Source organism: Perognathus longimembris, chromosome 13 (assembly GCF_023159225.1).
Source record: "Perognathus longimembris pacificus isolate PPM17 chromosome 13, ASM2315922v1, whole genome shotgun sequence".
Taxonomy (NCBI): Eukaryota; Metazoa; Chordata; class Mammalia; order Rodentia; family Heteromyidae; genus Perognathus; species Perognathus longimembris.
Genome location: NC_063173.1, coordinates 27,483,928 through 27,506,218, shown reverse-complemented (window position 1 = coordinate 27,506,218; position 22,291 = coordinate 27,483,928). Strand labels below are relative to the sequence as shown.

Sequence of the window (22,291 nt, the reverse complement as noted above, 5' to 3'; positions counted from 1 at the left end):
TACATGAAGCCCTAGGTTCGATTCCCCAGCACCACGTACACAGAAAACGGCCAGAAGGGGCGCTGTGGCTCACGTGGCAGAGTGCTAGCCTTGAGCAAAGAGAAGCCAGGGACAGTGCTCAGGCCCTGAGTTCAAGGCCCAGGACTGGCAAAAAAAAAAAGATAAACTCCAGTCACACGTAACAAATAAAGACATCAAAAAGTACTTGTGTGGGCTGGGAATATGGCCTAGTGGCAAGAGTGCTTGCCTCATATACATGAAGCCCTGGGGTTGATTCCCCAGCACCAAATGGCCAGAAAGTGGTGCTGTGGCTCAAGTGGCAGAGTGCTAGCCTTGAGCAAAAAACAAGCCAGGGACAGTGCTCAGGCCCTGAGACCAAGGCCCAGGACTGGCCAAAAAAAAAAAAGTACTTGTGTAACTGAAAAGTGAATTAATTAATTTTATATAATTTCAATTAATTTGAACTTGGATTTAATGTGACTATGTAGTGAAATAGCCATTTTCTGGCACTGGACAGCAATCACAAGGTCCTTGAAATGTAATATCCAAAAAGAGTTAAGTCCAATGATTGTCATAGCTGATGGCTCAGGAGAGAAGATGCAGGAAGAATCCAGAAATCTCTATAATGAGTGTTTGGGGAGGCCAGGGCACTTGAGTTTCACAGAACAAAGTGCATGAAAGGAGATTATAAGACAAAATGAGAAATCAGAATCTCCCTAAGATATTTACTCAACAGAACCTGTAATCAGTACAAATATGTGAGAAAACCACCCATGGATAAAGTACAAATATGCAAATGGAAACCACGTCCACTAAACACTCAGGACCAAATGATATTGCTTCCAGTAGTCATTTGGAAACCTCATGATTCATGGGACATTGAGACCAAAAGATCTTGCATCAGTTATTATGGACGGACTGCAAGACCTTGGCTTTCAAAATTAATACCTGAGAGCAAATCAGCAGGGTACTAATATATATAATAGTACTTATTATATATTGTTATAGTGAAGATGGGACGAATATACATATAATATTATATACAGTAATAGTACTTACTATATAGTGTATAGTTGTAGTGAAGATGGGATGAATCAATACAAACATAGTGTTAAAATTGTATTTGGTACTTGGTGAGTATCTGTTAAATATAACATCACTTGCATTTAGTTCTGCTTTGTTATTGACACTAGTGCTTCTCTGAGCCCTTCCAACATAGGTTAAAAATAGCATCTGAGCTGGGAATATGGCCTAGTGAGCAAGAGTGCTTGCCTCTTATACATGAAGCCCTGGGTTCGATTCCCCAGCACCACATATATAGAAAATGGCCAGAAGTGGCAGAGTGCTAGCCTTGAGCAAAAAAAAAAAAAAAAAAAAAAAAAGCCAGGGACAGTGCTCAGGCCCTGAGTCCAAGGCCCAGGACTGGCAAAAAAAAAAAAAAAATAGCATCTGAGCAACATGAACTCTAAGATATGGAAACAAGAGGTTTTTCATTGTTGTTGTTATTTTTAATGTACTATGTGAAATTATTTCTTTTTCTTGCATTTTTCCTCCACAAGTTTAGCCCCTGTTGTCAATGTATTTGATGTTGGTGCCCTGGGTATTGTATATACGTTTATCTGAATTAGAGAAGGAAAGGGGAACATCAGAATGGTGAGACAAAGGATAAGAGATGAACCAATGCAACAGTGATACTCACAAGACAGTAACTTGGAAATTGATGGTACATTGAGGGAGAGGGGTTGGGGAAGGGAAGGTGGGAGAAAAATGAAGGAGGTAACAAGTTTGACAATAAATATACTCACTACCTATGTACATAACTGTAACCCTTCTGTACATCACCTTGACAATAAAATCAAATTTAAAAGTAGCATCTAAAAGGGCTGAATTGTTCCCCAGTGCCTTAACTTGTTCTAGAACAAATTTCAAGAATAATGAATTTTTTTAAAAACTGCAAGAGCAAGGGAAGAGGTGACATTGTCAAAAAATAAATGTACTCTTTACCTAATTTATGTAACTGTAACCTCTTTGTACATTACCTTTATAATAACAATAAAAAATTATTTAAGAATAATAAATAGAAATACCAAAAGAAAAACCCCAATATCAAACAAGGAAAAAAATCACAATGACTGGCATTGAATCAAAAACAATCAGTACCACCAAAAACCAAACAAACAAGAAAAAGAAATTGAATCCTGACATGGTAGTTCACACCTGTAATCCCTTGGGAGATTCTAGGCCAACCTGGGTAACAAAGTGAGATCCTATCTAAATTAATTAGTCATATTCTTGAAAAATATATATATATACATATATATAACACATTGCCAATTTGAACTGAAGAGAGGAGGAAAAGGACAAAATAAAAGAAGACTAACAGCCTCTGAAATTTTTCTGGCAGAAAGCAGACTGATAAAACTACTCAACAAATACGGAATACCCTTCATGCAAAAGAAAAGATGTCTCACAGGAATGTACCACCATCAAAGAAGGCAAAAGGTTGAGCCTAAGCTCTGAACCTCAATGGTGTTGGCAGTACTTCAAAATTGCCTAAGTGGTAACCCCTTTCTTCTTCCCATTTCTTAACATTTTCAGCAGGAATGTCTACAAGTGGTATTCTATACCTGTCCCCACATATTGCATGTGGGAAGCAGAGTACTTTTGTTTGTTTGTTTCACAGATTTGCAAAGGAGGGAGACTTTTACCCTCATATGGGTCTTGAACTTGCCTGATTTAAATACTTTAGATGATTTAATTTGGACCTTATCAGTTGATAAAAAAAAGAGATTTGGGATATGAGCTGATAATATAATGATTAAGATTTTTTTAAGTTATTGGGATTAGGGTGAATATATTTTGCAAGTAGGACAAACATGAATCGTCAGGGGATGGGAAATACCCATTCTGATAAGCAGAATAATGGCTCCCCAAAGATGTCCCTGAGTTTATCACCAGAAGAAACTTTGTGCATGCAATCAAATTTTAGATGTTGAGATGGGAAGATTTTTACCTTGTATTATCCAGTTGGGCACAATATAATCCTAAGAGATAAGAATGCAGGGAAAGGCTGCCTCAGACTCCCAAAATGAAATTATTCTTCCCAAAAACTGAAGCCAAAAGTCCTTCTGAGCTATTGCAGTCCAGTAGTCATCCCAGAGGCAGTTGCCAAAATATAAAATACAAAGAGTATTGAGGTCCCACACTGTGGACTGAATGAATGATGAGCAAAGCAGGAACCAGCCTTAATATGTAAATCTCATTATATCGTTGACCCCACTCATGTTAAAATAGGCATTCTATTATCTTCACAAAAGGCATTCCTTTTCATACAGAAATATCCAAGCCACTTTACTATCATATCTGATAAGTTCCCATCCAACAGTTATCTCCACAAAGATCCCCAACTTTTGAGATTAAATTACAAAACCATTAATACAGTCTAGAGGGAGAGATTGGTATATGCAATAGCTACATGGCTTCCTGCACATCATAATGGAAACTGGCCATAAAGCATTGGTCCAGACAAACCGGGCAGATAAGCGGAATATCAGCTCTGACTACTGTGTCCCCTGGAGCCTAGAGCCTGTCGACATATTCAACCACTCATCACCTTTCAGGTATGCTGGACCTTATTCTGTTGGCTTCTGCTTACGACCTTCCTGCATTCAGTTTCCTCTACCTCTAATGCTCTGATACCCACTCCTTCCAACACAAAGTTTCTATTCATTCTGCAAGTCTGCTGACATACCCTGTTTTCAAGGTGGCCTTTCTCTGACTACCACCATCCAATTGAATCAGACCTGTATTACTCTTGTTTGACAGCCTATACATCCCCTTCCATGTGACTATAACCATTTTAATTTAATAATGACTTGTATAATTTGCTGTGTCCTTTATTAGATTTTAGAGCAAGGACTGAATCTGTCTTATTTACTCTTACTGATAACCTACTTACTATTCACATGCTGTGCAGTACATTGAAGGAATTCCAACGAAATGGCTGGCACTCTCTGAGCACTTGCTGCAAATACACACTGCTGCGTATCACCCTGAGGTAGCTGATACAATGACCTATCATTTTATTCATTTGTTGAAACCTAAATACTGGGGTTTTTTTTATTTTAGGAATGAGTAAAAGATACAGCTGAAATTCTTTTTCTTTTCTTTTTCTTTCTTTTTTTTATTTTACTTATTTATTTTTTTGTCAGTTGTGGGACTTGAATTCAGGGCCTGCGTGCTGTCACTGATCTCTTTTGCTCAAGGCTAGTGCTCTACCACTTTGAGCAACAGTGCCTCTTCCAGTTTTCTGTGGGCTCATTGGAGATAAGAGTCTCACAGACTTTCCTGCCCAGGCTGGCTTCAAATAGTGATCTTCAGATCTCAGCCTCCTGCAGAGCTAGAATTTCAGACATGAGCCACCGGCACCTGATTTGAAGATTTTTTTAAGTCCAAAGGGACATAATTTAACCCATATTTTCAGTTTTGTAAATACATTCCACTATGGGTCCCCCACCAGAATCCTTAAGAAAGCATTTCACTGCCAAACCAAATATTTTACCACCACGTCCCCTAGTGCCTTCTTCCACCTTCAGAACACTCCCTGAATATGTAAATACTCTTCAGGCAATAAGAAAAATTGCAATCCTGATCCCCAACCACACACCAGATAAACATTTCACAGGCAAACCCTTCTCTTAGCCTCTGCTCCCAGGCAAAGGGAAAGTGTATTTACCTTGAAATAAAAAAGCTTTGCTGGCATTGTGCAGTCCAGACACCTGAGTGACTCCAAAGGTGGTGTTCACAAGGTCAAGCTCAGTGATGATGTCCATCTGAAGGTCAGGGTCCATCCCAAAGCCCACCGCTGGAAAGGAACAAAGTACATGTTGGCTTAAACAGCAGACTTCTAGCTGCAATACAAAACATGGATCACATGGGCAGACAGTACAAGGGGTAAAGGAAATCCAGCAATGCCTACTTGGGAGACTTTTCTCCCAGGAGAGAAAAGGAAAGCAGCTCTTCTTCTCATCCCACTGGGAACGAACTTTCTTTGCACTTTTCTCCAGCCCCATTCCCATTAGAGATAAATAATTCTTCATTCAAACTCCTTTGTCTGAAACAGGCAAATTCCAAGGGTGCCACTTATCCAGGGAGTGGTTTTGGAATGGTTCATTCATGATTGTAACGTGATTCCCAATTATATATATTAATAAAGCTACAGATCACCTGAGAGAATGTGTTTAAGCCATTCACAAAGGCTCTATCTCTACACACAGCATCTCAGTGGTGCAATTCTGATTGCACAGTTGGAAGTGTTTTAATCAGCAACAGCTGTCAACGTTCACAAGATGATAATATAGTCTCCAAGGTAGGAATCGGAGAGCTTGCACCCAATTTGTCCCACACAGACTAAGTGAATATTCATCAGGACATCATGAGGTACCATAACCTCACCTGTCTCCCAGCCTCCCTCCACAGCTCTACCAATGGGGGAGAGGGAAATCTACCCCTCCTTCTTTTCCTGGTAGGAAACCAAAGCTGCTGCAACAATTGAGGCTCTTGTCAGCAGAAAGTTGGTCAGGTAGGTTAGTCAACTGAAACTTATCTTTGCCAAGGCAGAAAACAGGTGCATATAGCTGCCTTCTTGTGTTTTTGTCAAGCTTCTTGTTAGTGTAAGTTTCACTTCAAAATGCAGCCAGTTATAGAATCATTTTACCTAGAGCCACCCTGTAACCCACAATAAGGAGCTTGGATATTATTCTATTTCTAATCTTTGGAAGATTTTAACTATTATGTTTAAAAGGATGGATCAGGCAAGGGATATATTGTTTTCCTTGTTAAATGTAATCTATCTTTGCCCTCTACCTGCCTGCTATTGCTTATCCTGCATAAAGTGAAAAGCAGGACTGAGATAGACAGTCTTCTTTCAAAGTCATAGACATAGAAACCCATTGTTGAGACTTGCTATGTTTTTCTTCAAGTGAGCTTAGATGCCAGCAGCTCTGTGATCACCTTGAAAGGACAGGAAAGGAACTAATATTTCAATTTGATCTATAGTGCTCTGTACCTATATGGCAGAAATTAAATCAAGAGTGATCTCCAAGACCTTCAATCTCGGAATTTTGAAAGTGGCTGCACACAAAAAGGAAGCATGCATTCCTATAGACCCAGTGTACTGCATAGACCCTACCATATTATAGGCTTTTAATTTAGGACTTGATTCATTACATGATTAGTGGGTGAATGATGGTCGATTTGGGAACAATAACCTCAGAGCAATATGCATATTTGAGGATACCATGAGAAGACTGGATGGCATAAAGGCCAAGGAAATTTTCATAGGGACTATAGTTGGCTGAATTATTGGCCTCAAATCTTTTCCCTTCCTATATCCATTCTCTGTGCTTTGCAGTTCCTTTCACTAAAATTAGAAGATTCCTTTCCATCCCTTGACTTTGAGCTTAGCCATGTACCTTTCTGGGCCACTGGGATGTTAATCGCATTACACACGCTGAGGCTTGATCTTCTTGAGAGGTAGGACTTACTGTCTTGTACTTCTGTACCTTACAGAGGATATGGTCCTGCAAGCCTACTAATCCGAAAGGCCACATGGAGTAGAGCCCTATTTAATTAAGAACAGAGCTCAGCCAAACCTGAATAGGTGAGGCAATACCAGACCAACTTACAGACATATATACAACAGTAAATAATGATTGTTTCCAGTCAGAGTTTTGTGTCTTGCTATGCAACACTGTTGCAGTAACAGTCCATGCAAAGCCTCACCATGATTCTCATTCCAAAATTATCCAAATTTCCCAGCAATGAAACAAGCCTCAGAGGCACTAAGCAGACTCTAGAGAGCTGACAGAACAGCCAATGTTGTATTGAATCCTACCTCAAATGAAAGGAAAACACAACACCCTTGATCCAGAAAGTATTATGAAACACTAAACTAGAAAAGGAAAAAAAAAACCTGTTTTCCACAAAGCACATGCCATGAAAAAAAGCACTTCTCAAGGCCTGTTTCCTCATCCATAAAAAGAAGATAATAATACTTCCTCCCAGACTCCTGCGATCTCAGTGGTAACTACATGAACGCTCCAACAGAGCGGTCTGGCACATCGCTGATGCTCAGCTGGAGTTTGCTTTACTTGTCTTTCATAGGACTCTCCTCTAGACCATGCCAGCTCCCTAGTCTTAAGCTCTACTGGAAAATGCGAAGAGACATAGCTTCCCCTCCTCCTAGCTGAGAACTGATTTGCTTTTTTACTGAAACATAAAATAGAACAGGTGAAAAGAAATCAATTAGGTTTCTGGATACAGTTTTCTTCCTCCCCATTAATCTGTCTTCATCAGGATAAAAATGATCAGTGTCAATAATAGGATCTCTGAAGGATAACATTTTACATTATGCTTAAACTATAAGAAAAACTATTAACAAGGCAGCATTTACATGGCCTCTTATGAACCTTAGGTAGTGTTAGGCAAGTGTTGTTTCCACTCACTTTTATTTTATTTTATTTCATTTTTATTTTTTTTGTCAGCAATGAGGCTTGAACTCAGAGACTAGGTGCTGTCCCTGAGCTTTTTTGCTCAAGGCTAGCACTCTGCTACTTTGAGCCACTTCCAGTGCCACTTCCAGTTTCCTGGTGGTTACTTGGAGATAGGAGTCTCACAGACTTTCCTACCTGGGCTGCCTTTGAACCATGATCCTCAGGTCTTAGCCTCCTGAGTAGTTAGGGTTGCAGGCATGAGCCACCAGCACCTGGCCACTCTTATTTTATTTTAATATTTCTGTGTCTAGTCCAGGCACAGAGCTCCTGCCCTTTCCTAAGAAACTCTATTAAAGTTTCCACTTTTGACATAACAGCTCTGCAAATGGCTGAAACCAGGAATTAGACTTAAGAAGGATGAAAGGCTCCTAGGGAGAAAGTATTTTAAAAACCTGGAAAGCAGCATGTCAATGTCACAGAGGCACTTGAAGCCTGGCTTTGGCATTCAGAACTTCTACCTTAACTTCCAACATCAGGACACCTGCTGTTGCTGCTGCTGTACAACTGGCCACTCACCAGCCTCGTTTGGAGAGTGCTAGAGCCCAAAGCCCATTCAGTCCACCTTTGTTGTCTGGGATCTAGACTGCCTGAAAAAGAATCTTCCTAGCCAATGGCCCATTTCAAATCTACTTTGGCTTATTGCCTATGGTGGCTGCTGATGGTTCCTGGTCCATAAAGAGTACAATGATGCTGAAAATTCCCTAGGACCTCATTTAACAGCAGAATTTCATGATCACTCAATCCATTCCTAATACCCTAAAAGCAATTTCCCTTAAACAATATGCTTTATGCATGTTCCAGGTTAGCCAGTGCTTTATATGATCACAGACTGGGGTTCAAATTCATTGCCCCATTATTCAATACATAATTAATGAACCACCTGGGAAATGCTTCAAAAAGAAAAAACTCTCCTTTCCAGCAGGTGGCAGCAAAGGGCATTTACTGGGCAGAGGGGTCCTGATGTGACAGGTACTTTCTTCACCTTTTACCCTGGTGAACAAAACGAACTGGATAGCAAGGAGGGGGACCATCACTGAGTTCATATTCCTCACATCTGCAAGCCAGAGGAGAAATTTCATGGACATATTGTGCCATGACTGCTCTTACTGTAACCTGCGAAATGTTTATTATTAGTGATGCTCTGATTAATTTTTTAAGCAGAAATAAGAACTGAAGAACAGCGCCCCCTAGCTCAACTCTACTTTGTACTTCAAATCAAGTTGAACCAGAGCCATGGGAGCACGCCGCCCCCCCCCCAACATCTATCATTTGATCTTTTCATATGTAACTGCTTTTGCACTGCAGTCTTGCTTTAATTAAAATGTGCCTGATATCATTTATTCATTTCCACTACAAGGCAGTGATATCTAAGCAGCTCACTAAGTGAACCACATGTTTATTTCATCTAGGACTGTTAACAGCCCAGACAATTGTCTCACTTGGCAAATAAACTTTTCCGAGCAGCTGTTTGGATCCTGATAAACTTATCACCAGGCAGACTTTACTACCTAAAGAAGATTGATGTGTGATGTGAGAACAAAAGTTCCTGGGCCGAATTAAAGGGACTGCCCCAAGAAAGCCACCACTCCTACCTCTTCAAGCTACAAGAAATTTTAACTGTATGGTGTAAAAGACAACCTCTCCCTGCCTCCTGTGTGGCATGAGGTGCCAAAGTAGTATTAAGTGGCCCTGGAAACCCACGCTTCAGGGACAATGGGTCAGATCCTTCCCTGCTTCCCTGCCTTTGCATGGCTCTTCCCTCTGCCTCAAATGCTTTCCCACTTTAACCCTCTGAAGCCTTCAAGACACAAGTGGAAATGTCACTTCCAGAGCAGCACCTTCTCTAATCACTACTACCTCTCTGCAGAATTAATTCCCACTTGCCTTTTTCTTTTTCCTCAAGGCAAACTTCTAGTAAATCCCACCTCTCCACCTCCTATCAAACTGGTTAATAAAAACCTTTCCCAACTCTAACAGACATGCAGCAAAGATGTACATTCCCAGTCTTCAAGGACCCAGTAAACCATTTCCTCTTCTAAGTTACGTCCCACCAAGTAGGACTCTCAGCTGTGTGTTGAATGCGAACATAAACACATGATGCTTTGCCCACAACCAGATTTCTACAACATGTATGGAGGGTGGAGAAGGGAGGAGAACAAGACTGTGTTCTTAAAGAGTGTCTCAATAAGCAATATGATCTGGAAACCCTATCTACTCCAGAATGGAGCATGCTTAGGGGCAACTTTTCAAAACAGTAATGAACACAAAGGCTGCAGATCAACATATATTGGGTAATGTAATGTGCACTTGAGGATGTACAACGCTTCCACCTCCATCAAGTTTCTCCCTGTCTTCTGCCAGGTGGGAGCAATCTATCCAAGCTCCCAGCTGGTTAGCCCAGGCTCTGCCCCAGCCTTGTATGTCCTCAACTTCTGAGACCATGGTCCTCTTCAGGTGTTGGTAATTTCAAAGAGAACCCATCCTGACAAATCTGATTCTAAGAAGCAACTCTTCCAGACTTCGTGGAGTCTTTGCTTCTCTGCCTCCGGGGAAGAGCCGGAGGACATACTAGAGGTTCTTCTGTCTCCTTGATGCTCTTGGATTAAGCAAAGGAAAACTACTGCTGGCTCAATTCTGGGGAAATGGTAAGAGGCAGCTCGGAGGAGCCATAACGTCCTCAGGCGCGTAAACCGCCAAAGATCGGTGCCTGGGTCACAAACCAGGAACTTTTAAATCAACCAAGAGCCAGAGCCCCTGTGCAGCCCCCACAGGATCAACTTGTTCCCTGCCCTGGAGGAGAGTAAGCCTGTAGAAAAGGGTGAAGAAGAGAGAGAAAAAGAGCGACAGGGAAGCTAGTAAAGGGGACAACGTACAGGGAGCAAGAATGACCACCCGTCCATTCTAGGGTTCAACGTCAGTCTCCAAGGAGGACAGAAGATGTCTGCTATAGAACTGAAAAATCCTCCATCCTCCCCTCCACCAGCAGGCCCTTTTCTGACAATGCCTACCCGACTCCACCTCACTCACTGTCATCTCCAAGCATCCACTCGCAACTAGCTCCTTGAAGAAGCCAGTGTCCCCCCTCCACCACCCCACCCCCCGGGGACTAGAGACCACGGAGGTGATGGAGGAGGAAGGAGATGTGCCGAGAGTCCTCACAACTGCGTCTGGGGGTGCAATCAAGTGGGGACTTGAGACAATTACACCAGTTCGCCTCGCTCCTCCTCCCCAGCCACCAATCTTCCATTAGAGCAGGGGAAATTTGGGGTTTGGAGGTTGAGGAAAATCTCCCAGGTTGTCTTTCTTGCTCCAATTCTCTACACACACACACACACACACACACACACACACACACACACACACACACCTGCCCCCCAAATAACTAACTGTTCGCTCAGCCTAGGGGCGGGAAGCGGGTGGAGCAAGAATACTCCTGGAGTGGGGAGAGTTAAGAAAAGGACCCAAAGAAACCCCGGGATCCCGGGCTCTCCCGCAGCATCTTCCGCGATGCGCCTGCCTCTCCCGGGCCCGGCCTCGCCCGGCGGCAGCAAGCGCTTCCCCGCGGCTCCCCTCGTTCCTGCCCCGAGACAGCGCTTTCCACCGCGCCCGGCAAGTTGGAAGATGTGCGGTTCTCCAGGTGCTGCTCCCTGGGAACCCAGAAACTGCTAACAAGCCATACCAGGGTGCGACCGCTCGGCCGCGCCCTTCACTCCCGAGCCCCCCTCCCCCCGCCCCAAGAAGACACTTCGCGGGGCATCTCCTAGCTCAGGAGTTCCTCTCCTCTCCCTTTCACCCCAAACCGGGCAGAAAGATTGAAAGGATCCATCCACCCTGCCGCCCTTCCCGTAGGTCAGCGGAGAGCTCGCCTCCACATCTCTCCGTTGTCAGGGTGGACGCTAGGCACATCAGGGGGCTCCCCATCACCCACCCCCACACACAGCCCCCGCTTTCCAGGGCTCACCCCTCCATCCGCCCCAGCTGGCTTACCTGTCCTGGCGGTGCACACGCAGAACCATGCAACTAAAATCACATCCATCGGCATCGCTCCCGAGGGTCCCCGCCACGCAGGGTTCGCCAAAGCCAGAAGAAACAAATGCGCCCGGATCCTGGGGCGCGTGGGTCTCGCCGCCGCCAAACTTGCTAGCGGGCGGCAGGGGAGGTGGCTTGGCAGCGCGGGGTGCTGCGCTTGGGGATTGCGCCCGGGAAGGCAACCCCTGCCGCCCCGCCCCCAGCCCGCCCCCCGCCGCGGGCAGCGGCTGCACCCGGCCCGGCCCCCGCTGCGGCTGCGCTCGCCCTGGAGCTCCGGCTCCCGAGCGCGGCGGGCTCGGCCACTCCGGCAGGTTGTCCGCGGCACTGGGGACCGTTCAGGCTCTCTTCCTGCGCTCTCGGAGCTGCGAGGACCCTGAAGGCAGTCCCGGCAGCCTCTGCCACCCGGAGCACTCGAGTGGGAGTCCCGGGACCCGAAATGAGGAGGGAAGAAGGGTTGAAGAGGCGTCAGGCTTCACACGCTCCGACCTCGCAGAGCTGTCCTCGCCACGGTCGCGGCTCTGCCTCCGCGCGGCAGTGGGGGCTGCCGAAGTTGACACACTTCATCCCGGCCGAGTCGGGAAGCCGCGAAGCCCTCGTGGGTGGGTGGTTTTTTCCCCTCCCCCTCGGGGAACTCAGACCAAGGCGGCGCCACCGAGCGGGCCCGGCCCCTCCTTGGAAAGCAATTACTCGGGATTCGCTAGGGCAACTACGTGGGGAGGGACGATGGCTGAGCCCCTGCTCGCCACCAGTACCTTCGCTCTCTGCTTTCTCCAGGCAGGTCCCTAATGAGTGGGTATGGGTTTGGGGGACTACAGGAGACAGAAAGGTGCCCCTAGCTGGAGCGATCTGCCCTTGAGGTTTGGGGAGTCTATTTGCAAACCTCGCTCTGCAGGGCGAATGGTGCCACATAGGGGGATTTCTTTATCTCCTCCCCTCCTTACATGACTTTCTTGATGGCTTTTGTCAAAATAAACCACTCTCCCTTCATACTCACATTCTGGGCTCCCTTGCCTTTCCTCTGGGACTCTCACCCCAAAAGCGTTCTGTGGAGAGAGAAACTAGGTTCCCTATTTCAGCCTGTGGAGGAGTGGGGGGGGCGGGGCGTCTCTCATTGCCCACGCTGTCCCTTCCAGGACCTCCCTAGATGACCTCGCTCCGGGAAGACCTCTGTCCCATTTCCTATTTGTCCCACATCCATCCAGGTTGTTATTATGAACTAGAATGTGGAGTCATGGAGCCAGAAATGACGCTACCTCTGATAAATAACCAAATGAATGCTACGTGCTGTGAAGTTCCCCCCAGCTTACTTATTCAGGCTGCACAGGCTCTACTCCGGAATCCTCCGCCCCCCCCCACCATGTCCCACCCTATTCTACCCCCTGTGATGCATTGGGGATCCAAGGAGAGCGAAAAAGAAAACTCTCCAAAATCTCTCATTCATATCCTGGAGACTAATAATGTTTCTAAATCCTCCTCCAGAGGATTTCTCACTTTTGGCACCCTCCTCTCAGCTTTTGACCTCTGGAGCCCCAATGAACCGTCACCAAATCAGGAGCCCCAGCTTATTAAAACAGGTTCCACTCACATGCTTCTCTGGTCCCTGCCTTATTTTCCTGGATGTTTCTGTATCCAAGCTATTGTCCCACTTGGCCCTATACATTGTGGTCCCATGGCAGATGAAAAAGGCAATGAACAAGAAGGTAAACCTCAGGTCAGGAAGTGTTCTGAGTAGACCACAAGATGAGTTGAAATAATAAGAGGTAAACTGATATTCATTTTACCAAGCTTCAGCTTGCCCCAGAGGGGACCTCTCTGCCTTGATTTTGTGTCTTCATTCCAGAATCTGAACTTTTACTTCCACCTGGAGCATGTTATACATAAAGTGAACATTAAATCACACACTTTGAAGAAAGTAGGATTTCCTAAGTCTGGCGAGCCTTGAATCCAGGACATCATAGGCCACACTGTGTTAAGAGAACCATGCAGTCTTTAAATATACCTCAGCAGCTTTTCATGGCTTGAACTCTTGCTTCGCAGGCTTTTTTTCCCCCCCTTTTATTCTCACCAATCCCAGAATCCCCAGGGGAAAGGGACTAATGGGAAGGAGAACAGAGTAGGAGACAAATAGGGAAAATGTACATTGTACACATGTGTAAAAAAAAAAAAAGAATAGGCTACATCTTCCCTGGCCATAAAGAAAACACAAATCAGAACAACTCTGAGATTCCAGCTCATCTCATTTAGATTGGCCAACATTGTGAATTTGAACAACAACAAATGTTGGCAGGGATGTGGGGGGAAAGGAACCCTATTGCACTGTTGGTGGAAATGTAAACTAGAACAAACACTCTGGACAGCAGTCTGGAGGTTCCTCAAAAAAAAAAAACTAAACATAAACCCTGAATATCATGAGCCAAGATATGTGTTTAAAAAAAAAAACCAAACCATACACCTGCATAACCACATTCACTGCTGCACTATTCACAATAGCCAACATATGGAAACAGCTGAGATTCCCCACAATAGATGAGTGGATCCAAAAAAACGTGGTACTTATACACAATGGAATTTTATACAGCCATTAAGAACAAAATTATCTCATTTGGAGGGAAATGGATGAAACTAGAACAAATCATGTTAAGTGAGATAAGCCAAACTCAGAGAGACAACTGATGTAGGTTCTCTCTGATATGCAGAAAAATACACTGGGATAAGATACATTATATAGGATTCTACATACTCATACAGTGAGATGAAAAGAGGATACTTGTAGGAGAGAAACATAAAGAATACTTATGTGCCTCTTTATATTTATATTAAATAATATATATCAAAATAAACTCCAAGATACAGAAAAAAAGTGATCTCCTCTCTTTTCTTTTTTTAATCTTTATTTTTGGTTGACTCTATTTTCTTTATGTATGGTGTGTTCATGTGTATACCTTAGGAGGGGGGAAGCATACAGAACTTGAGGGGCAAGGAGGGGGGGGAAGTACAGCAGTGGGGCTCAGTGGATACTGATGAAAGTGAACTATACAACTCCTGGTTGGAGATGGGAGAAAGGGACTGGGAGAGAGCCAGGAAACAGAAGAGACTGTACTAAAGGAAATGGACTCATTGCCTGATTCATTTCATGTAATTGTAATCCCTCTGCACCTCACCTTTATAATAATAAAGTAATTTTTTAATTTGAAAAAAGAATTATCTATTAACTAAATTTGGCTGGATTTCTGGATTGTTCACTGAAAACAAAATAAAGCCTATTTCAAAAGCTTTATAAATGAAGGAAAGGAATCCCAGAACCCCTAAAAGAATTGCAGTGATCTCAGTGATTGGAGTAAGAACCTTAGAGCTCTCCATCTTCAAGTCTCTGTGTAATTAGCTGATCTTGTGGGATGAGCCTTTTTGCTTATTCCATTAAATAACTAAAGAGAGACATATGTTCTGCCATGGCTTTGTAGCATTCCATCCATTAACAGAAACAAGAGTTAATCTCAATAAGATCATAAATCTTTCCTAGATAACTGAGTGCTTCAATCTCCTCTGTAGTCTTTAGTGCTGTTGAGTAGGAATTTTGAATTCTTGAATGGACATCTTGAGTTGCATGAGTCTCTTAGGCCATAGAGAACAATCCTAGCAGATTCCTATAGTGCAATGAAGGGACCACATGCTGTGTGTATGCCTGACGGTGGAATGTTGATCAATGGACACAACAACAGGACTTGGCTTTCCTAATGCCACATCCTAAGCCCACTTTCCCATTCAAGGTGATCCACCTGTGTGGTTTCTCCAAGAGCCACTAACGTCTTTCATCTATCCCTCCTCTGCCTTTTCTTCCTAACCTCTCAAAATTGGAGTGCCCTAGGACTCAATCCTCAGCCTTCTTTTCTTCTACTCACAATTGCTCCAATATTCTCATCCATCGTGCTGTATCTAGAAATGACTCCCAAATATGTATTTCCAGCCCCTGCCTCTCCTCTGAACAGTAGGCCTATATTTCCATCTACCTACTAGTACAATATTCTCATGTTATCAAATTTTAAAACATGTGTGCTTCAAAGGACAAAACCAATAGGATTGTAAAACAATTTTTGCCAGATAGATATCTGATTGGGACTAGGATCTACTAAAAACCTATTGAAACTACATGGTGAAAAACTCAATTTAAACATGCACAAAGGATCTGAATAGACATTTCTCCAAAGAAAATATACAAGGAGCTAGCAAACAAATGAAAAGATCTTCCACATTTTTAGCCATGTGGGAGATGTAAATCAAAACCACAGTAACCCAAGCATGACAGCGCCTACCTATAAGCATGTAGTGTACATCAAGACTGAGGAAAGGGAATCCCAAGTTTTAAGCCCTCCGGGGCATCACTCAATTTAAGTGCATAAATAAATAAATATCACCTTATACATAGAATGGATGGTATCAAAGGGACAAATAATAGGTGTAAATATGGAGAAATTGTCACCTTTACATACTGTTACCTGGAATGTAAAATGATTCTCCAAGAAGCTATACATAAAATTTCCATATGATCCATCAATTCTATCCTAAGTATTGCTATAGGAGAAATAGAAATTTTTGCCTACAAGCTAACTTGTACACTAATGCTATAGCATTATTCAAAATAATTAAGACTATACACAAATAATATGTCCTTTGGTGAGTGGATAAAGTGTGACATATATGTGTGTATATATATATATGTATATGTGGAATATTGTTCAGTACTTAAGAGAAATGAGGTACTGCTACACAACATGGATCAACCTGAGAACATCATGCTAACTGAAGGAAACCCATCACAGAAGCCATGTATCATACAACTTTATTTCTATGAAATCTCCTAAAAGACATATCTACAGAAATGTAGCAGTAATAACTGGTTGCCTAGGGCTGAGGGGTTGGGAGAGAAGATGAAGGGAAGCCAGCTGAGGAATATAGGGGTTGCATTTGGGGTCTTGAAAGTGTTCTAAAGTTGATGAGTGTTAAACTCTCACAGATACTAATAATACCCTGAATCCACTGAATTGTGTGCTTTAAATGGGTGACTTGTATGATATGTGAGCTACAGTTCTAGCTGCTTTTGAAACATCTTCAATGACGATAACAAAAGATTGCAATACAGCCAAGTGGTACTTGTGATTTTTCCTTCCTCCAGAATGTACTGCCTGCCAACTGGGATAGTACCAGCCTTCACTGAGTGCTCCAGCGCAATAACCCACTTGTTCTTGTGCCTCTGTGCCCAAATCATCTCACTCTGCCAGCGTGCCTTAAAGAAAAATCTCGTTAATCATGTCCCACCAGCCCCAGCTCCCAACTTCCTCCAATGAGCAGAGCAGACTCCTGACTATTCCCACTGCCTTCATTCTTGCCCCTTACATTTCAGTAACTGCCCTCTTCCAGAAGACATAGTCTGCTTTTCAAAGCATGATCAAATCATATTTCCTTGTCCAAAAGCCTTCCTGCAAGTCATCATAGATTAGAACAATCCAAACATCTTTATAAGATCCCTGCCTACCTCACCAGTGTCATCTCTCCCCATTCCTCACTCACTCATTCTGGGTGGTTTATTTTTGAAGTATCTCAAACATTAAAGTTCATGCCTTCCTTGTGCTCTTTGTGCTTACTCTTTTTCTACCTGGAATAGTCCCACCACCAAATCTTTATTTGGTTCACAGACTAAACATGACTAAAACTTCTCTTAACATGTTCGCTCCCTGGGGAGAACCTACTTTAAAAAAGTGTTCCACCTAGGCACCAGTGGCTCATGCCCATAATCCTAGATACTAAGGAGGCTGAGATCTAAGGATCACAGTTCAAAGCCAGCCTGGGCAGGAAAGTCCATGAGACTCTTATCTCTAATTAACCACCAGAAAATTGGAAGTGGTGCTATGGTCTAAGTGGTAAAGAGCTGGCCTTGAGCTGAAGAGCTCAGGGACAGCATCTAGGCAGAGGAGGGGGGAGTATTCCACTTCACCCCCAACACTCTCTGCTTTACTATTTTTTGCAGTGCTTATTATTGGAAATAATATGATTTTGCCATCCTAAATACAGTCCCAGTTCCACAGAGTTGGAATCTTGTCTTCCTTGTTCACTATAGTATTCTTCCACTTAGTGAAGTGCCTGGCACATTTAGTAGCACAATAATAGTCGAGTCAATGTAGCAATAGATGTTCTCACAGGACACAGCATAAAGCACTTCTCATTGGCTGTCACCAAAGCAATGGCCTTATTAACTGCCCCTCCCCCACAACACCCAGAGATTCTCCATTGCTGATTCCATTGCTCAGGGAGAGTGGATCCCACACAAAAAAGGGGGGGCAAAGGGATTCCTTGTCAGTATTCCATAAGCTAGAGTTAGACCCCAGGCTGAGAAACTGCTCATCTTACTGCTTTCAAATTCCCCTCCCTAAGTCACTGTCTTTTGTTTAATCAGCTTTACAACAACTTTTACATTGTGGACATGTAACTTGCTTATAAAAGAGGAGAAAATGAGATGGCAATGATATGATGGACTGGGTCCCTCAACAAACACACACACACACACACACACACACACACACACACACACACACAAGTTCAAGTCCTAAGCCTGGTACCTGAGAGTATGGCCTTATTTGGTTTGCTTGTTTTGTTTTCTTGCCAGTCCTGGGGCTTGAACTCAGGGCCTGAGCACTGTCCCTGGCTTCTTTTTGCTCAAGGCTAGCACTCTACCACTTGAGCCACAGCGCTACTTCTTGCCTTTCCTATACATGTGGTGCTGAGGAATTGAACCCAGGGCTTCATGTAGATGAGGCGAGCACTTTACCACCAGGCCATATTCCCAGCCCATAATTAAGCCTTATTTGGAAATATTCATAGAGAGAATCAAGTTACAATGAGTTAATCAATATAGGCCTCAATCCAATGTGACTGACAATTTTATGGGAAAGCAGTCAAGAAAACTGTCTTCTCTGTCCTTAAAGGTATCAAATATATTTCTGCCAGGATATCAATCCACTATCCATATTTTGCCCTATGTGGCCTGCCATATGACAACTAAACTCTGTGTGGACACCGAAAGCACTTCCAAACTACATTTTTCAGCCTTAGTTCTCACTTTCAGTCAGTATGTCCAATGCTACCAAGATCTATCCAACATTCATTCTTGAAATGATCTTTTCTTGTAACTCAACTTTTGAGGTACCTCTCTTAGGAGAGTCCTTTTGCTACTTTCTTTTTGCTTCCAAATAAGCTTGCTCTCTCTGCTTTTAAAAAAAAATCCTGCCTTTAAAATAAAATGGTCTTCATCTGGGTGCTGGTGACTCCCATCTGTCATCCTAGCTACTCAGGAGCCAGCCTGGGCAGGAAAGTCCATGAGACTCATCTCAAATAAACTACTCAGAAAAAGCCAGAAGTGGTATTGTGGCTCAAGTGGTAGCAAGCTAGCCTTGAGAAAAAGAAGCTTAGGGACAGCACCTAGGCCCTGAGTTCAAACACCAGGACTGGACAAAAAAAAAAGTTCTGTTTTACCCAGAGATTATATACTGTATTTGCTTTCATTTACCTGGGAGACCATCTTGCTGTCCTACTGAGAGTCCAGCTCCCTCACACCAATGTGCTACTTCATGAAGCCACAGGGAACTTCTTCCTCCAGTTTCTACAGTCCTGTCTTACATGAGATTCCAGGATTCTCCAGTACATGCTGTGGCTCTGTGTGCACAACTCCTGATCCCACTCACAGTGAGAAACCAGGGGGAGACCCAGTTTTGCCCATAGTTCCTTGCTCACTGAAATGCAAAGCTCTATTCTTTAGTCAGAGCCAATGCTCAATATTTGCTTGTTCAATTTTTAAAAGAAATGCATTTCTGAGCATCCACTTTGTGTCACAAACCCTTAGGTTCTAGAAAAGCATAAATAATTATGACATTGACTATACTGTGAAAATAACTAAAGGGGCGAAGGAATCAATGACTGATGAAATGTGTTTCAGCTTCTGTGTTGATTCACATTCTACTCCCATCAATCTTTTCTCCTAATCCTACTAGGATCTATAGGAAATCATCTGCAAAAGGAATAAGAATGGGTTAAATAATTTTGAATATAAAAATTCTCATAGAACTACAAATTGCATGAAAGGCAAACAAAAAGGAGCGGCTTGGGCCATACATGGGCTCTGCTTTGCACAGTAGAATGTGTAATCACAGAAATAAATCCAATCTTTGTAGAGTTGGGCCATTTAAAAAGCACTAGAGAAGTTTTCTGCTGAAAGGGGCCCTTACTATGAATCTTTAAAACAGCAAGGTCTCATCCCACATGCATATTTCTGTAAGTATAATTCCCCCAAAATAGAATGTCTTGCAAGAATTCACACCTTGGATGTAAATGACCTCAGAATTCTATGTAATCACGAGGATCTGAATCTTTACTTGTGGGAGAAACATCTAGGCAAGGAGAGGAAGAAAGTGCAGACAGAAAATAATCCAAGAGAGGGCTGGGGATATAGCCTAGTGGCAAGAGTGCCTGCCTCGGATACACGAGGCCCTAGGTTCGATTCCCCAGCACCACATATACAGAAAATGGCCAGAAGCGGCGCTGTGGCTCAAGTGGCAGAGTGCTAGCCTTGAGCGGGAAGAAGCCAGGGACAGTGCTCAGGCCCTGAGTCCAAGGCCCAGGACTGGCCAAAAAAAAAATAATAATAATCCAAGAGAGCAAGAGAAACCTGAATAAGAAATTGTTTTCAGAAGTGGGAGGAAAGGAAGGAAGGGAGAGTGCAGAAAGTCAGTGTGATTGGTATGCATTGTTACGCATGTACACCAAAGTCACAATGACACCCTCTTGTACAGCTAACATATGGTAATAAAATGCAAAAAATAAAAAAGAGAGAGAAGGTAGTAGATAAATGGTGGACTGTTTCAATGAGGAGTGGAAGAGGAGAAACAGAGGAGGTGATAGGATGAATACAATATACGTAATATGTGCATATATATGCATGTAGGTACATATATGTTTATACATATATATTTATATGTGTGTTCATATATACACATACACACTTGTATGTGTGTATGTATAGAGAGAGAGAGAAAAAGAGAAGGGTACAATGAAGTCTGCAAAAACTTAAAATGGAAAGAAAAAAGAAGGCTGGGGTTAAGAAAGAACACAGATGGGTGACTTTAATTAAAATACATTATATGCATGTATGTAAATAGCACAATGAAACTCTTTTGTACAATTAATAAATGCTACTGAAAAAGAAGAAGAGAGCTGGGCACTGGGAGGCTCATACCTGCAATTGTTACTCATGAGGCTGTGATCTAAGGACTAAGGTTTGAAGCCAGCTAGGGCAGGAAAGTCTGTGAGATGCTTATCACTAATTACCAAAAAGCTGCAAGCAAAGTCATGACTCAAGTGGTAAAGCACTAGCCTTGAGCCAAAAAAGCTGAGGGAAAACACGCAGGACCTGAGTTCAAGCCCTAAGACCCTTACCAAGGAGAGAAAGAGAGAGAGAGAGAGGGAGAGAGAGAGGGGGGAGAGAGAGAAAAGAGAGAGAGAGAGAGAGAGAGAGAGAGAGAGAGAGAGAGAAGAAAACAGTGGTGAAGTCTGAGAGGAGGGAGAACTGGCATACAAATGCAAACAAGGTCCAAGGTTGGATGAGGAAATAAGAGCAGGTCTCAGAGTGGACTTCCCATGACCATCTCCTTCCAGAAAGACCCTTGTATCATTCCTTCCTAACATCCCAGAGTAGGCTGGATCTGCCATCAATGTGTGAACTCCAGGTTTCCTGCATTGGTCCTTACCCCTTGTTATGGTTCGGAAATGTCACACACAGGCTCCTGTGTTGGACATTTGGCTCCACATTTGCAGCAACTTTAAAGAAGTAGTGGAAACTTAGGTAGATGAGGCCTAGCTAAGAAGCTAGATCATTTGGGGGCTTTGCCCTTGATGATTATACCTGATCCCTGTGACTATCTCTTTCTGTCTTCTGTCAGCCATGAGGTAAAGAACTTCTCCACATGATTGTGTGTTCATAATCTTCTGCATGTAGAATCTTGCAATTATGAACCAAACTCTCTGTAAACAAACCAGAATAAACATTTCCTCCTCTAAGTTATTCTTCTGTGTATTTTGGTCACAGAACACACACTAAAGTTACTTATATATACCATTTAGAAGAAGACTGGTCAAAAGGCAACTGTGTCCCATGGTATCGCATATTTGCTTTAAAAAAAAAAAACTCTTAAAGAAATACCTTTTCAGGGGCTGGCAATATGGCCTAGTGGCAAGAGTGCTTGCCTCATACATGAAGCCCTGGGTTCAATTCCCCAGCACCACATATACAGAAAATGGCCAGGAGTGGCGCTGTGGCTCAAGTGGCAGAGTACTAGCCTTGAGCAAAAAGAAGCCAGGGACAGTGCTCAGGCCTTGAGTCCAAGCCCCAGGACTGGCAAAAAAAAAAACTTTTAGGGTGAGGAGGGTCATAAATGAAATAAGATTTGGTCATGAGTTAATAAATATGGAAACTGAGTGATGTGGCATAAGTTTTCATCACCTATTCTATCCAATTTCTATATATCTGAGAACTTTCTAAATATACACCCACATGTGCACACGTGCACACACACACACACACACGCATGCACACAAACACTGAGTAAAGGAATCTCAGGAAGATGCTGAGCCGACCCCAAACTTTGATCCCATAGAGCATCTTCTTG

At 43.2% G+C, this 22,291-nt stretch overlaps 1 protein-coding gene across 3 annotated transcripts in view; it reads right to left on the bottom strand.

Annotated features, from left to right (window-relative positions):
* The window catches only part of Nell1 (neural EGFL like 1), a 782,009-nt gene extending 770,381 nt beyond the window's left edge, over window positions 1–11,628 (bottom strand). For 2 of the 3 annotated variants that reach the window (XM_048360826.1, XM_048360825.1), the window contains exons 1-2: window positions 11,541–11,595; window positions 4,736–4,864 (exon numbers count right to left, since the gene is read on the bottom strand). In XM_048360826.1, the coding sequence (XP_048216783.1) occupies window positions 4,736–4,864; window positions 11,541–11,595 (184 nt within the window). Of the gene's footprint in view, window positions 1–4,735; window positions 4,865–11,540 lie in introns of all 3 variants that reach the window. The other variant, XM_048360824.1, reaches the window with a different exon arrangement.
* Window positions 11,629–22,291: the final 10,663 nt, after the last annotated feature.